The sequence below is a fragment of the Pelodiscus sinensis genome, chromosome 3 (assembly GCF_049634645.1).
Source record: "Pelodiscus sinensis isolate JC-2024 chromosome 3, ASM4963464v1, whole genome shotgun sequence".
NCBI lineage: Eukaryota > Metazoa > Chordata > Testudines > Trionychidae > Pelodiscus > Pelodiscus sinensis.
In genome coordinates this window covers 148984349-149001551 of record NC_134713.1, presented here as the reverse complement: position 1 = coordinate 149001551, position 17203 = coordinate 148984349, and the positions used below count along the sequence as shown (strand labels likewise).

General features: G+C 45.1%; 1 protein-coding gene across 1 annotated transcript in view; it reads left to right on the top strand.

Annotated features, from left to right (window-relative positions):
- Positions 1 to 17203, top strand: part of PTPN14 (protein tyrosine phosphatase non-receptor type 14) — a 186235-nt gene that overhangs the window by 89947 nt on the left and 79085 nt on the right. Inside the window, exon 3 of the mRNA XM_075925194.1 lies at positions 3130 to 3299. Coding sequence (XP_075781309.1) covers positions 3130 to 3299 — 170 coding nt within the window. The remainder of the gene's footprint in view (positions 1 to 3129; positions 3300 to 17203) is intronic.

Sequence of the window (17203 nt, the reverse complement as noted above, 5' to 3'; positions counted from 1 at the left end):
AGACTATCTCATTTTACACGGATCATTGGCTAGGTACCTGCTCAAACCCACTGCCACAACCAGAAGAAATTGCAACACTATAGACTGTCTCAGCAAAGAGGTCAGCGACTGAAGTAGCATGTACAATGTACTATACTTTAAAGCAGTGGCTCCCAACTTGTGGTCTCCAAACCCATGGTGATCCCCAATGGTACTGCAGGGGGTCCGTGGAAAGTATAAAAGTAAGGATTGGGCCCACTGCAATCCTTATTTTTCTTTTTCTTTTTCTTTTCTCCTTCGGGGGAGGGGGGGAGGAGGGGAGGGTCCGTGACATTTTAATAGATTGAAAAGGGATCCGTATTCTCAAAAAGGTTAGGAACCACTGCTTTAAAGTTCTACTGTGAGCCCAATAGACTCTATCCCATTTTGTGAATAGGCAGATAACATGTTGCTAGAATTCATTCTGGCACCTTCTACACACAAAGAGCTGTAGGGAAAAAAGTGTGTACAATTTTCTTCCACAGTTTTCTAAAAATTGCCTTATGTTCCTCACAGCACCAGCCTTATGTACATGACATGGGATTTCTAGGAATGTACACTTTGGCTTAGACAGTAGATAGAAATCATAGATGTGTCTGCATGTATAACACGATGGGTTTGGTCACAGAGGTCCCCTGAGGCTGTCGCTTGATGTGCTGAATTACCACTGAGTCTACCTACTTGCCCCTACTCTGGGGCAAAGTTAGGGGTTACTGTCCACAGCAGAGCAGCACAGACACTGAGAGCAGCTTATCTCTGTGAATGAAGGCTCAGTCAAAGGCACTTGACATAGAGCCCAAGTGCCCAGCTCCAATGGGACCAGACCCCAGATAAATCCATCTCATGCTGTATAAAAGTTTTATACAGAGCAAGTTTATACATTGTTCACCCACTTTATCAATGCTTTACCTCTCCCCGCCAGTAACAATTATTTACACTAAGTTTAATAATAAAAAATGTGATTTTATTAAGTATAAAAAGTAGTATTTAAGTTGTTGCAAGTGGTAGCAGACAGATCAAAGTAAGTTACTAATCACAAGAAAACAAAACACACCAGCTTAGCCTAATACACTAAGAATATTTGCTACAAATAATTTATCACTCCATTCCTTATTTCATGTAAAGTCCTCGGCCCAGAGATATCCTTTCTGACATGGTTCCAGAAGTTGTCCACTGCCCCTTTCATTACAGTCCTTTTGTTTCCACGTGTTTTCAGGTATCCCTTGTGGTTAGCTGAAGATTACTATCGTTTACTTCTCTTGCCTTATAGAATTTCCTAGGGTGGGATGCCTTTGTTCAATTCCCTAACACCTCTGTGGAATGGTACAAAATTCAAGATGGATTCCAGCATCCGGTGACATGGACACATGTCTTTATAGCACATCTGTAGGAGGACAGTTCTCTGCCACTCAATTGTCTCTTGCTAATGGACTCTGTGTCTGGCTTCTTTAGTGTTCTTTCTGATGATCATGGACACAATAATAAATCAACAGCAATATTCCTAATTTCAGATACAGAAATGATACATGCATACAAATAGATAGAATTCTATAAATCTCTGGATGTCCGCTTTATATTTACAGGGATATGCATCCATGGATGTGAATGCAAATATCCACAACTTATTTTTGTGAATTCAGATGCAGCTGAATATTTAAACTTTGTGTCTTGAACCCTGCTAATTTGCAGATAGCTGCTTTATAACTCTGGGTATCTGCATCCACATGTGGGGATGTGAATATCCATGGATCATTTTGCAGATGCAGATACAAATTTGGTGTCTACACAGAGCTCCACATATAGAATAGCTACATTCAGTGGATTTACAAACTTGCCAATGATATGTGACATGAAACATTTTGCATAAAGCATATTTGAGCTAAGCATATTTCCAAGGAGAATATGAAATACACTGTTACATATAACCATGATAACATCATACTTTTAAGGGCTTAATACTAGAGCTGGCTGGAAAATACTTGTTTTTGGGGAAAAAATGAACTATTATAATATGTTTTTATATTGATGCAGAACAAATTTGAGACCTTGAAAACTTTTCATAAAAAAAGTCTGAATGCGTATAAAATCTTTACTTGACCCCTAAAGCTCCATGCATAGATTCTTTGTAGCTCATTATGCTAGACTGGGTAGAGGGTGCTACCTCTACACCCTTCTCAGAACCTCTCAGAAGAGAGATTTTTCAGCTTAGCAGTTGGCTTCAACTTTGTCTGCAACAGGTGCACGTCTACACTGCTGCCCTGCTGCCTGAGCCCTGTGAGCCCAAGTCAGCTGACACAGACCAGCTGTGGGTGTTTAATTGGCAGGAAGATGTATCTTTAACATGCAACTCTGTACAGGTTCTGCCTCTCTGGTCCGGACTTCCATAGTCTGGCAACATCTGTGCTGTGCTCAGGTTGGAGCACTCATGGGAAAATGCCAGGCCCCGCACACAGCAACTCCTCCTCCACCCTTCCAGAGCTTCCAAACTGCAACAAATAGCTCATTGGTGGCACTCAAATTCAGGGAGGGGCCGGAACAGAGACAGGGAGGCACTTGGGAACAGGCAGGGTGGATGCGGAACCCCGTGACTAGAGACCAGGAGCACACCCCATTCCCTCAGTTGGTGGTGGGGGTTGGGAGTGCAACCTGGCAGCCTCAGGGAACCACAGACACGCTCTCTTCCCCTGAGTAACCTGCCCCAGACCCCACTCTGGCAAGGCTGGCTCCTCAACTGTCACCAGAACAGCCCAGCAGCTGGTTGCAGCAGAGGCGCTGGTATTGACTTCTCCTGTTCAAGGAGATTTCCTGGTTCAAGAACAGTCAAGTCACAAAGGTGCTGGATCAGGGAGGTACAACCTGTAAAAACTGAAGCAAACAGCACTGTGGTCCTGCATTGTGATATCTGCTGTATTTCAAAGTTATTTTACATCTTCAAGTTAGCCCTAGGAAGCAAAAAAGCAATCAAAAGACAACTTTGGCCTTGCATGTCCGTTGGAAAATCGACACCCTATAGCCTTCCATTCTTATGTGCATTTATGATGACAGTTGAATGTGTGGTCTCAAGAAACTGGCCCAAATAATAAACTGATGCTATTTTACTTCTTTTTCTAGACACACTATTTTGGCCTTTGGTTTCTCAGCAAGAACCAGCATGCACGATGGGTGGAACTGGAGAAACCTCTGAAGAAACAGCTCGACAAATTTGCCAATGAGCCTTTGCTTTTCTTTGGGGTAATGTTCTATGTCCCCAGTGTGTCCCGACTGCAGCAAGAGGTCACAAGGTATGAGAATTTCTCCCGGTTGCGTTGTTGATAGTGAATCTGGGGCATAGCTCTTTGCTTTGGATTTTTAAGAATTGGAGGGTCATCTGTTTTGCCCCCTTCCTTTTCAGTTCCAGGTAAAACCAGGGGGAGAAACCACCATTTGGCACATTCGTTTGAAAAGATTGGCTCTATGTGTTGCATCAGCTAGTGTCCTGCAAAATTGAAGTGATAAAATACACCTTAAAAATGCTGCCCATCTGCCTCAATTGGTGTGGGGACTTGATGGGGCTAGTGGAGAAAAGAGAAAGCTCCAGCACAAGGGAGGGAATTGCTCACTGAGGGAGTCCGTGTAGCTCTACTCCATCCACTGGAGTCTCTGGCACCATGGAGAGCTGGTGGAGAAGAGCACCAATTAGCCTGCACAGCCTAGTGCCTGGGATTTAACGTGGAGCATAGGCCATGTGGGGCCTCTTTCAGCTCTGTTCCTGGAGCCCTGTCCACCCTGAGCTAGAAATGGGAGGCCAGCCTGGCAGATGCTGCGGGTCTGACCAGTCACCTGTTGGGGAATCATGAAGGAATTGGCAGGACCAATTGACAGAAGCCTGGGGAGCATTTTGGCTTTCTTTGCAGCACCTTGGAGTCACAGTGGATTAGTACCTAACTGATATACTTGGTTGTTAATTTGTAGCAACTTACTGCTGGTTTCTGGTGCAGTTAAACGGATACAATGAAGGGGCCCAGAGGAAAAAGACCTGGGATTTTGCTGGTGGGCCTTGGGCTCATGACAGAGGGTCAGATCTTGTGGCCCTTGTAAGCCTAAATCCTTACCCTTTGGCCTCTCTGACTCCTGAGTGCAGGAGGACAGGGGAGAGCTAAGACTCAGAGCAAGCTGAGTTCTGGAGAGTTGGCTGAGGAGCCACATAACCCCTGCAGTGGAACCATTTAAATGTCTGGCTTAGGGAAGTATGGGTCATGCTCTTCCCTTGTATTTAAGTTGCAGTGTGTTGCTTCAGATTAGGGATGTAAAATCAATCCCTTTTTAATTGGTTAACTGGTTAAAGGTAGTGTTTGACTGGCTGTCTGATTAAACGGGGCAGGTGGGGGGGGAGGTGCTCCACACCAGATCAGCTAGAGTGGCCCTCTCCCGCACTCTGCGCTGCAGGCAGGGCCCGCCATGGACAGGGGCTGCTCTGGCTGGTCTGGAGTGCCCCTGTCCACAGCAGGCTTTACACACTCTGCTGCTCCAGCCCCCAGTGGTTAACCAGACCTGGTAAGTATCACCAATTAAGGGTGATGCTTACCGGTTAACATTAGATCCATGTACCTGTGCACATTTCACCTCCATGTCTGGATGAGCTGGAAGGGTAGCATAGTTGCCAGCTATTCAGGTGCTTTTGTGTGTGTTCTTCTCCAAGCCTTACACACATGCCATCTGTTTACATTTTTGGTTTCTATTTCATATTCTTTAATAATTTCTGCTCTAAATAAATCTTTGTTTGTTCTATCAGTATTTTTCTTTCTTGTGGTTTTTTTCTCCTGAAGCTCCTGACAGGATTGCATTGTTGTTTTTAGTTTCAAAGCTTATTTCATATAATTTCATTGTTTGCATATCACTTTCCACCATAACAACAAAATTCAGGAAAGAGTGGCTGGCTTTCGTAGAGCGATTAAGTGAAGGGGGCACGTAAGCCACTGAATTTTACACAGGTTCCGCAGCTTTCTTTACTCTCAGGGGAGTGGAGGATTTAATTTGGGACAGGTTTTTTTTTTTTTTTTTTTTTTTAAGTTAAAAATAGGGCTGTCAGTTGCAGTTAATTCAAGTGATTAACTCAAAACAAATTAACTTGATTAAAAATTAATCACAATTTACTTGCTATTTCAATGACATTAAACGGTAATAGAATTCCAAATAGGACTGGCAGGGACCTCGCGAGGTCATCGAGTCCAGTCCCCTGCCCTCATGGCAGGACCAAGCACTGTCTAGATCATCCCTGACAGGTGTATTCTCACCCACTCTGTTTGCTTTTTTGACTGCCAGTGCACACTGAGTGGATGTTTTCCACTCAAGGAGAGGAAGCTTTAACTCAGGGGCTGGCAGTGAGTGGCTTGTGGGCTCTATGTGATTCACCCAAATTAGCCCCTGGTGGGATACTTTAAGTACCTGACTGTCCACAGGTTTGGCTGCTAACATTGGCTGCTCCTATTGGTTGCGGTTTGCCATTCCCACCCAGTGGGGCTGTAGGAAGTGGCATGGGCCAGGCCACGGACAACAGGAGCTGCAAGAGGACTGCACCTGTGGACATTCAGGTAGATGAAGCATCTGGCAGCTTGCCAAAGGCTAACCTTGGCAAACTGTATCCAGGCCCCAGACCGTTTATTGCCCACCCCTGCTTTAACTTCTAGTCAGTCCTCCACAGGATCAGTGCTAGGCCATGTTCCACATTTTTGTTTACCTGCAAAGTTTTCTCTGCCTCTGTTCTGTAAGATTAGTAAATGTGGTTCTTCAGTGCGATATGAGCCAGATGCCCTGCACAGCTTCCAGGAGTGAAGGGAAAACAAAGATCCCTGATCCTATGTGAGAGGAGCAAATCGTCCCTGGGCTTTGGGCTGTGTGGGTGGAGGGAAAGTGGGATATGGGACTGGCTGTGTGCTTCCTGCACGCTCCCTGTGGCACGTGGATTCAAATAGGTCAGTACTCAATGCATTGTGAAAATACTGGTGCGAGGAAGCCATTCTTGTGACCTTTCGAGGGTCCTTCATATTCTAGTAGTTTAATGTTCTGTGATGACAGAATTTCCATGTCTGGGACACTTTTAAGATGGAATGAGCTTGACTCGATCTAACACTTCCAGATGGGGACCAGTGAACTACACGTCAGCATCTAGTAACTGTGACTTGAGAGTGGGCAAGATCGAAGGGAAAAATGCAAGGATTTAAGAGGAAATCGGTGAATAGTTCCAAGGTATGTGGGCGACTATTAGGTGAGGCAGGAACAAATAGCCACTGTCAAGATTATTTTCCATCTGGTCCACTCAAGATGGCACACCTCAGATATTTACAAGTTAGGTTTTAAAAAGCACTCTGCAGTGGTGTAATTAAGTTGTTTTATCATTGTCATCAATGTAAGCAGAGTTAGGCCAACAGTGAGCACTTCTGGAAAACCCACCTTGTGTTGTTGAAATGCCAGAGGGTAAATTCACTTAATGCAGCATGATATATGAAGGCTGTTATGCCTTTTAACATAAAAATTGTCCATCACTTAAAAAATCCTGGAGGGTGGTGTAGAGACTCTGATGCCCTGCCCTGCCTAGACAGGAGAATTAATAATAAATGACGACAAATAAAGTTATTAGTCTCCAAAATAGGGCCCTATATTTGGGAAGATAGTATTCACTGTTCATCTAAGTTGCGTGAAGTGAGCCCACATAGTGTGGTGATGGTTGCTTTATAAATGCACATCATAACTCATCACTGGATGAGTTTATGAGGTAGGGCTGAGCAAAATATGGTACACAGCCCAGCAGGCACTTCAGGTAGTCTCCCTGCCTGACTCGCCTCTGCACACTGCTCAGAGTAGCCGGCTGCAGATGCCATATGCTTCTCTGATCGCTGGGAGCTCGGATGCAAAGGGGAGAGGGGCTTTATGTGCTGCTCCGCCCACAGCACAATCATGCAGCTCCCATTGGCCAGTCTTCAGCCAATGGAAGCTGCCTGTGCTCTGTGCGCCATGCAGGGGGTGTGGAAGGCAGGGAGCCTGCCTGAGGGATTTGCTGGGCTTATGTCTGGATAAGATCCTCCTAGCCAGAGCCTGTCTCTGGCACCCCCCCCCTCCCTCTACCTAACTCTTTGCCCTGCTCCCCACATAATCCAAACCCTTTGCACCTCCACTCCTGTCCCCATACCTCTTCCGAGACCCTGAACTCCAATCCCCTACCCCAGGTCACAACCCAAATCCCTGGAGCCACTCCTGCCTCAGGTCACAACCTCATCCCAGATCTTGTACCCCAGCCTTTACTGCTACTCCAGGCCAGAATGCTCTTTTGCACCTATACCCCCTCCTGGACTCTGCACCCCCTCCTGCACCTGAATCCTTTGCCCTCTCCTTCACCCAAACTCTCACCCAGATCCCACTTCCTGTACCCCAGTCCCTTATCCTAAACCTCCTACTGTACCCAACCTCCATCAGAGACCTCACACCTCCTCCATTAATATTATGAAGAATGCAGCCCTTGTCTACTTACCAAATTCTTGGAGTAGCCCCCCATCAAAAATTATTGCCCACTCCTGGTATAAGGTGACAGAAAGTCCATAGTGGAAGAAATTCTTGGTAAAAGTTCCCTTCTAGTTCAGAAATTCATAGCAGAGTCTAATATAAGTGCAGGCTCTTTTTGCTGAATAATCAGCAGTAGATTTATTACATAAGTGTTCACATACCGTAAAGTTGTGAGTACAGTGCGCACTTTTTTTCCCGTTTTTTTAATGTCAAAGTCGGGGTGCACATTATCCATAGGAGGTTTTTTTTTAAAAGTTTTAAACTCACCCTCAGCAGGCATGAGCTGGGTGGGGGGGGGGAGTGCAGACATGGGCTGGGCTGGGTTGGGGTGGGGGGGCTGGCAGGCGCAAGCTCTGTGTGCTGGCAGCTAAGCGGGGGATGCTCCCCCGGCAGGCGCGAGCTCAGTGCACAGACAGCTGGACAGAGGAGGCTCCCTCGGCAGGCATGAACTCGATGCGCCGGCAACTGGGCGGGGGAGACCCCCCCCCCCCCAGCAGGCACGAGCTCAGCTGGGCAGGGGGACCCCGCGGCAGGCGCAAGCTCAGCTGGGCAGGGGGACCACGCGGCAGGCGTGAGTTCAGTACACACAAGCTCAGCTGGGCAGGGGGCCCGGCGGCAGGCAGAAGCCCCTTCCTTTCTATGCATACCTTAAAATCTCACGTATAATGGGAGTATGCATTATAGATAATAGTTTAGTTTATTCAAGAATTTTGACCTTTAAAAGACAGATGTGCATTATATATAGGTGCACATTATACGTGAGATTTTATGGTAGGCTAAGTCTACACTGTACTATAAACTTGAAATAAGATACACAATTTGCGCTGTATCTTAATACACAACTATCTATACAGCACCAAATTTTGAAATAAAGTGCTATTTCGAGACATCACTTGACCCTCATGGAATGAGGGTTACTGGGATGCTGAAATAGCATGCCTGTTATTTTGAAAAATATTTCGAAATGATGGGTGGCTTGTGAAGTTGCGGGGTAGCTATTTCAGGATACCTCTGGTATGCCAAAATAACTTTGATGTGTAGACATTCCCATAGTTTTGCTTCCTGGTTTATCTAGGATTTTGCAAACTATCTGCCCTTAATGGCAACTACAGCAGAAGCAATTGGGTTGGGAGTAGAGGTCTTGGCACATTAGCAAAGGATTTTTTCATGGAAGGTGCTATTTCAATTACAGTCTAGTTAAACAACTTTTCCAGTTATCCAGCTGTTCTCTGAGCTACCAGGCATCACAGATGGAGATGCTGTGCCTGTTTAGACATATTTAACGTGCCTTGGATTTGTGTGGTGTCTGATATAAAGCAGTCTTTGTGATGCCCTGCAAAATAGATATTTGCATAGATTAGAAACATAACTGCCTTTTATTTGCTGTTAACTCAGAGGAGGCATCTTTCCAACAATTTGCGCTTAAAAATAAGCCTTTGTATAATGTTCAGAGCAAACCAGCTTGTTCTGTTTTGCAAACAGATCCCATGTGCTCTCATCGCTACTTCTCATGTGGGTGTAATGCTGTTTTCTGCACAAGCATCAGTCCCCAATTTAATTCCAACTGCAATTTCGTTTCCAGATCTTCCCAGTCATCAGGTGTGAGCGTGCATTGTGGAGTGCATCTTGCAGTGTATTTTTTAAAAATCTGCTTTGCAAGAGGTATACTGTACCTTGTAGGATTTAAGCTCATTGTTTCGAGAGGTATTAGATAGTGTTTGTCCACTTGCAGAATTGGGCCTCTGGTGTATCAGTTCTGAGCACCTTTCATTCTCATTGATGTAAGTGGGATTTGAAAGGAGGAATGCATACAGGAGGAATGCTGCACCTTGGAAATTGGGTTTATTGTCTGTGTAGGAAGATCAGAGTACTTTGCATCTTGTAGGAGTTACTCGGCACTGTGGTGGATTGTGCCTTACGTCTGAATCCCACAGCTAGCTCTGCATTTCCTCAGGGAAGGCAATGTACAACTTTTATGCAGGGACCAAATTTGGAAAAGGATGGCCACAACTGCACCTTTCGAAATTGAAAATGAATGTATTTACAGAGGAAAAAGGAGCCTTTGTGGCTGCCAGGAATGCTTTTGTGGAGGCCCTTCAAAAAACTGGCCCTTTTAACTGGATTTACAATCCATTTCTTTTTATATTTTACCTCCACCTCCTTTTGTCTCCCAGCTTTACTGTTCATGAAATGTTTCTTCCTCAGAGCCACTCTCATCCCATTTTATTTTGCTCCATATGCATAGTGAGGAATTGATAATCTACTGTTACCATTAACGTGACAACAGACTATAATGAATGGATGGTTTTGACTTCACTGAAGAATAAGAGCAGGAAAATCTGGGATGCAACCATGGTTCCCTCTAATTTTTTCCATCTGAGTGTTATATGCACCAAGGCATGTGTGGATGTGCACCGCCAGTATCCGCACATACTGCTGGTTGTGAGTGCTCTGCTAATCAGCCGGGCAGCATTTGAATCTCTCCTCATTCGCTGCCCAAGCACTCAACTTACAGGGAACGCTGGTTAGGGGGGAAACACAGAAAATAACTGGTAAAGTCAATCTATTTTGATCTGGGCTCTTTTTTATCTCTCAAATGTTTTTTCATTGAGGAAAAGTCCATCTCTTAAATATCTCTGTTTGTTGATCTTATATTTTCTTTAAATCTGTTTTGCTTTGTCATTATTTTTTATAAATCTAAAGCTAAATAATGACAAATGCTGAGCACTGAGGCTACCGTTTTCATAATTTTAATACGAATACCACCATATTGTTGTTTTCACATTAGTGACTGCTCTTTTTAAGTGGTGCTTTTAATTGCCTTGGTAAGGTTGTATAACACACTGTGGGTATGTCTACACTACCCCGCTAGTTCGAACTAGCGGGGTAATGTAGGCATACCGCACTTGCAAATGAAGCCTGGGATTTGAATTTCCCGGGCTTCATTTGCATAAGTGGGGAGCCGCCATTTTTAAAACCCCGCTGGTTCGAACCCCGTGCAGCGCGGCTACATGGGGCACGAACTAGGTAGTTCGAACTAGGCTTCCTATTCCGAACTACCGGAACGTGGAACGAGGTGTACCGGTAGTTCGGAATAGGAAGCCTAGTTCGAACTACCTAGTTCGAGCCCCGTGTAGCCGCGCTGCACGGGGTTCGAACCAGCGGGGTTTTAAAAATGGCGGCTCCCCGCTTATGCAAATGAAGCCTGGGAAATTCAAATCCCGGGCTTCATTTGCAAGTGCGGTATGCCTACATTACCCCGCTAGTTCGAACTAGGAGGGTAGTGTAGACATACCCTTTTTGTTCCAGTCCCTCTTTGTGGCACGCTCAGTGATGTGGAAGCTTTATGGCTTTTAATGTGGTACAGTACGTAAACTCTTTCTTTTCTGTTTTGATCACATCTGTGCCTTGTGGCCGAGTGTCTCTTTGTCTGCTTCAGAATGTAAAGTGTTTTAATAGTTTGGGGCAATATAGTGACTCCCTTGGCCAAAACAGGTCTTCAGAATCCAGTACGTAGGTCAAGAAAACCATGAGGTATATAGCATAGGATTTATTCAAGACAACTAAGAGTATGCCTGTCTGAAGTAATGGGACATGACAGACTGCATGGCAGTGCTGATTAATTCACACCTTTGGTGTGAAGTCAGGAAAGAGGCAAAAAAGTGCCACTTGCTTGTATCTTACTGAGATTATACAAGAAATGTAGAAAGATAATAATGACTTCTAAAAATTAACATTGTGCAAAACATCATCTGGATTTTTAAATAAAAATAATTTCAAACAAAAAATTGTAAAATAAATCAAATGAAATATTTTATTGCTTGATGGGCTGGAAGAATTGTGCGGGAGCTGGCAGTATGGGGAGACAAAATGTGTGGAAAAGAGATTTAAATACACAAGAGAAGAGTCTGATCTCTCTTATACCAGGATCCACGTTGGTTAATTCCACAGAAGTCATGGCTGTCAATTCATATTGAAACCTCCCACCCTCACAGCCAAGTTCTCGATCATTGGGAACCTGAGGAGGCTGTGCAAATCCTACATTTAATTGTTGAGGTCAGCACTGAAGTATATAAATGGCATGTCAAGTTTCAAATCTTTGCGGCACGGTAGACGTCCTTAATCCGCCCCACCTCACAGAAAGGTACCTGATTTTCACAGGGGGGACTGATGTGGAAGTTTCCAGCATTGTGGCAACAACCTCTCTCTGAAGCAGGCTGTTATTGCACACAAGTGAGCATGCTTTTAATTTTGTCTTTAGTGCAGACTTTAGCCTCCAGTGTGGGAGAAGTGAGGGGCAAAGGAGGCAGTTGCCCGTGTGCCCTTTGATTTAGAATGGTCCAGAGCCACAGGGCCTTTAAATCACCGCTGGAGCCTCATGCGGTGCTGTCTGGTGGGATAAGGGGAGGAAGACAGGAGCACTGAGGGCTAGCTGGGGGAGACATGGCATGGTATGGTCTGGGTGATGCTGAGGGCTAGCTGCCTTTCAGCCCCACCCTTTCTCCCCAAGGCCCCAGAGCCAAGCCATTCCACATTGCCCAGGGCATGACAAAGTTGGTTGCCAGTTTTGTCTATACAGGGAAGCAGGGCTGGTCGGCTGGCCAGGGGAGATCAGGTGGGAGGGGGCCTGGCCGACGGGAAGTGGGGCTGGCTGGGAGAGATCGGGGGGGCCGAAGACCAGCTGGCAGGAAGCGAGGCTGGCTGGGGGGGAGAGAATGGGGGAAGAAAATCAGCTGGCGGGGAGCGGAACTGACCCGGGCGCACACAGTCTCGGGGCACTGCCCGTCCCATGCACAGTCCTGGCGAAGCACAAGCAAGTCCGGCCCTGAGGATTCCATCCCGCCCTGTCCCTGTCCCTGCCCCCCTCCTCTCTACTGCGTAGTTGAGTCGCCTGGCTGGTAGACACATTCACACAGCATGAGCGCGTCTACCAGCCAGGCAGTACGCAACTATGTACTGATACTCCTAATAATAATAAAACTTACCTAATTAGAAAATACCGGATATTTTATGTCCAGTATTTTCTTAATTTTTTTCCCAGACAGAACCCTCAAATACCGGACTGTCTGGTTCAAAGCCGGACACCTGACAACCCTATTATACAACTTCATCTCTCTGGAGTTGTCATCTAGCCATTGGTATCTCTAGATTCTGATGTCTCATGTTCTTTAGATTTTTAGTGCTCTGTTTTATTTTCTGTGGTAATTGTCTCGTAGGTCTTACCTGAAGTATTGATCCCAAGTGCAATAGCCAGGAGCACTGTGATGAAATAAAGAAAAGGAAAAGTTAGACTATCTACCAAAAATAGCTTAGTAATGACATTGGACTGTAACGGAAACTCCCAAAGGAGGCAGTAGAAATGTTAATTATATGAATTCAGAGTGGCCAAAGCAATGAAATTTACCCTAGGGAAGAATCCTGTATTAGACTAGATAATATGAAGTACAGTAAAACTCCAGTTGTCTGGCATCCAATGGTCCGGCACTCCTGATAGTCCGGTACCAACTGGAACTCGGAACTGCTCCGGCTGGACAGACAATTGGAGCTGCTCTGCCCCCGGCTTCTGTAAGTCCGCTGCTGCTGAAACTGATCAGCGGCTGACTTGGGGAAGCCTGGTACAGAGCAGCTGGAGTACTGTCGGTTTGGTCCCGCAGCGCCGCCATCTCCCATGCTGCGCATTTCCCCGCCGACCCCCCCCAGCCCCATCCCAGACCCCTCATACTCCGCCTTCCGGTACTCCGGCATATTTGATAATCCAGCACCCCCTGGGTCCTAAAGGTGCCAGATTATCGGAAGTTTCCTGTATTTTGCTTCTCTCATTTTAGTGTTTCTGTGACATTTTTTTCAAACCACTGGATTTTGTGTAATGCTTATAGTTACTGCAGCACAAAATAGTCACCAGCTTTATTGCCCTTTCCTCCTGTAAACAAAGCAGTGTTCAAACAGCTTTAACATTTTCCTTTTAAAAAATAAGCAAAGTATAAGAGCCTCCCATTGTAATGGGGTGGGTATTTTTTTTTCTTTACCAGTATTCAGTGGATTCTTTCCCCGTGTTTTATGTTCATTACAAATGTTGTATTAATGGCTGGGAAACACTCTTGCAGACTTAAAAATAAGAGCTCCTTCAAGGCAGACTTAAGATTCAGCATTCATTCCTATTTATAAAATAATTTGCTGAGGATGGCAAGCATTTCTCCCTGCTGACTCCCTCTAGTGAATGAGGAGCTTGTTCTCTGTGTGTTGGTTATTGAAAGCTGAGCTTTTTGTGCCAGATATTTTCAGAAGCTTTGACACCCAGATCTAATCTAAAACATTGTACTGTGCTTTCAGCCCAGATAGCGAGTGTGTTTCCATGTGTGTGGTGGGGGTAGGGTGGAGTATATATTTAACCATTCCATGAAATAATGTTAGTGTTAAGATCCAGGCTACTTTAACCAGGAAAAAATGCTAGCTAGTGTGTTTTGAAGTCCAGAAATGTTGTAACAGCCGTGTCCTGTGATGAGAAAGCATAATGTTTTTATGTTGATAGTTAGGAAACATTACTTTATCTTCATTTGGGAGCTTAGTTTCATATTCATGACCCCACTGGGTCTTGTGTACCTTTAAAATCAGCTGGGATTTTGTTCAGTGTCTTATTAAATGTCAGCCTTTCCACAAGGGTTAGGATTTGAGTTCCTAGTCTCCTAAAGTTTTGCATCTTTATCGTAAGATATTTAAAGACATGGGGCCAAACCTTCCTTTGCCGTTTCAGAGGAAAGCAAGTTTTTACTCCCCTGTACCTTCAAGGAGAGCTGTGCTGATGGAACCATTCACTAGTGGAAGAGGGGGGATGGCCTGGCCTGCTCTTTCTTGGCTGATCGAGGGATGTTAAATCCTGGTTAATCAGTTAACTGGTTAAACTTTAGCTTACTGTTTAACTGGTTAATCGACAAAAGCGGGATCCTGGGTTGGGGACTGCTCTAGCCCATCTGGAGCAGCCCCCAGCCTGCAGAGCTCTCAGCCCCCATGCTCGGGCTGGGCTGCTGCCGGCTCCCAGCCCCCACTGAATCAGCCCCTGTCTGCAGCAGGCTCGGACTGTCTGCGGGGAGAGGTTGCTCCGGACCCTGGAGCAGCTCCTGCCTGTGGGGCACCCGGGCTCCCCATGGACAGAGACATCTCCTTGGGAGCAGCCCCTGCCTGCGGGGCACCCAGGCCTGCGGCGGGCAACCTTGCCAGCTCCTGTGATATTTGGTTTCACTTTGGAAGGCTAAGATTCAACATTAATTCCCTGTATGTAAAATTTGCAATGGGTGACAAGCCTCCCCTGCTGACAGGGCCTCCATAAGGGTACGTCTAGACTACATGCCTCTGTCGCCAGAGGCATGTAGATGAGGCTACCAAGCATAGGAAAATGAAGCGGCGATTTAAATAATCGCCGCTTCATTTAAATTTACATGGCTGCCGCGCTGAGCCGATCAGCTGTTTGTCGGCTCAGCGCGGTAGTCTGGACGCGCGGGTGTCGACATCAAAGGCATTTGTCGACCACCCAGGTATGCCTCCTGGGATGAGGTTTACCTGGGTGGTCGACAAATGCCTTTGATGTCGACACCCGCGCGTCCAGACTACCGCGCCGAGCCGACAAACAGCTGATCGGCTCAGCGCGGCAGCCATGTAAATTTAAATGAAGCGGCGATTATTTAAATCGCCGCTTCATTTTCCTATGCTTGGTAGCCTCATCTACATGCGTCTGGCGACAGAGGCATGTAGTCTAGACGTACCCTAAGACTTTTCAAACCTGTTGCTCAGAACACACTGTCATCCTTCCTACTGGCTTGCCTCAGTGAAGATAAGGGTCTGTTGTTTACCCACCAAAAGCAGATTTTTCTCCTTGAGGTCAAGTTGTAGAGATACGTTGTATGGTTGGTACTGTAGGGTCTGGGGTCTGTCCCTGCACACAAAGCATCATCTGTTTATATGTGGCAATGAGTTTGTTGCATGTGCACTGGATGACTTCTTCTTTCTTGCACTTAACTCTGAAGCAGTTGTTGGCAGACAGGGTACTGAAGTAGATGGACAACAAGAATGATCCAGTGTATACATCCTAGATTCCTCTATTTTAAGTATGTTATTTATGGCTGTAGGTATTTCTCCCATTAGATTTTTCCAGTACTGGCCATACATTTTTGAAGAACCTTCCAGCTGAAGTTTGCCTATGTGATCTGAATGTGTTCCTTTGTTTTTGTTTTATGCTTGATTGAGATTGTTTTAAAACCACATTTTGGCACTATTGTAAACTTCCTGTGATGTTCTGCAGCATGCATGAAAATTAAGAATCCCCTCCCCCTTTTGAACTGAAGTGGAAAGTTACGAGTCTAGCTTTGTTTACATGGCACACTATCTTAGGGAAATGAATGGTCTTCTGAATGTGAAAGTTAAAAAACTATAGCCCAAGGATTTCTAGAGGGAAGTGGTCTTTAACAGCAAGTCTAGCTAATCATGTAGCATTTCAGATAACACTTGTTGCATTAAGGTAGGTATTTATTCTTGAAGGCTTTGTCAAAATTGTGGTTTGGTACAGAGCAGGGAGGGGAAACCTCTTATTTGTTTATAAATGCCTTTGTCATGTTTTATTACTGATGTAAGTAGCATTTTCTTTAGAAGTGAAATAAATCTAGTGGACAAAAATCTAGTGTCCAAGTGAACTAAAATAATAACCATGTCACAAATACAGTAGCTTGGCAGCAGGGAGGTGAAGCACTGAATGTGTACCGGAAGTGGATTCCCTTCTTGTCTCTAGAAGTAGATGCTCGAAATCAGCAGAGAGGCATGTTGGTGTGGAAACTAACACTGTTATTGTCTGCAATGGACCTTTTCCATTACTTGAGGATTTAATTCCCTAGGATTGTCTGCCACCTTCCTTAATCATTTATACTTGCTCTCCAAAGATATAAGTTAAAAATTTCATCTTATGTGACATTCATATCTTTCTCTTTCCCGTTCCACAAAGCAGAGGCTAGGGTTTCCAGGTGTTTGGTTTTGAACCGGACAGTCTAGTATTTGAGCTTTCTGTTTGGGAAACAAATTGAGAAAATATAAATGAGAAGACAGAAATATCCTGTATTTTCTAAATAAAATGTAATGTAGATTGTGATGTAATGTCAGGTGTGTCCAGTATTTTTTTTTAAACCATCTGGCAACCCTAGCAGAGGCATAATATAGAATTAAATGACTGTGCTAAAGTCAGCTGAAAATCTAAATCTCTCAATGCATATATGCATGTTGGGCAAATTGTTTTGGGGGACTTGAGCAGAGATACCTACCTGTTTGCTGAGCCTCTCCTCCTTTTTTCTCTTCTTGACTATTGAGAACAGCAATTGAAACTGAAATTTAAAGAGTTGAACTGCTCTAATGGTAACATTACCCCCTCATCATGAGTCCTAGAACATTTCAGGACACCACTCTTGTCTGTCAGTGCAGGAGCAACCATGCTGAATATTTATTTCTGCAGCATGGCCTGTGTGTACTCAGGTATCCCCCGCCCCTGACATTGGTTTAAGTATCAGTGTAGTTAGGGAGGTATAGTTATGGCTAGTCGAGTTCAGATACATCTGAAGGATGCAGGTGTGCACCCAAGTACGTAACCTACACGGCTCTCTGCTCACCCAAGCCA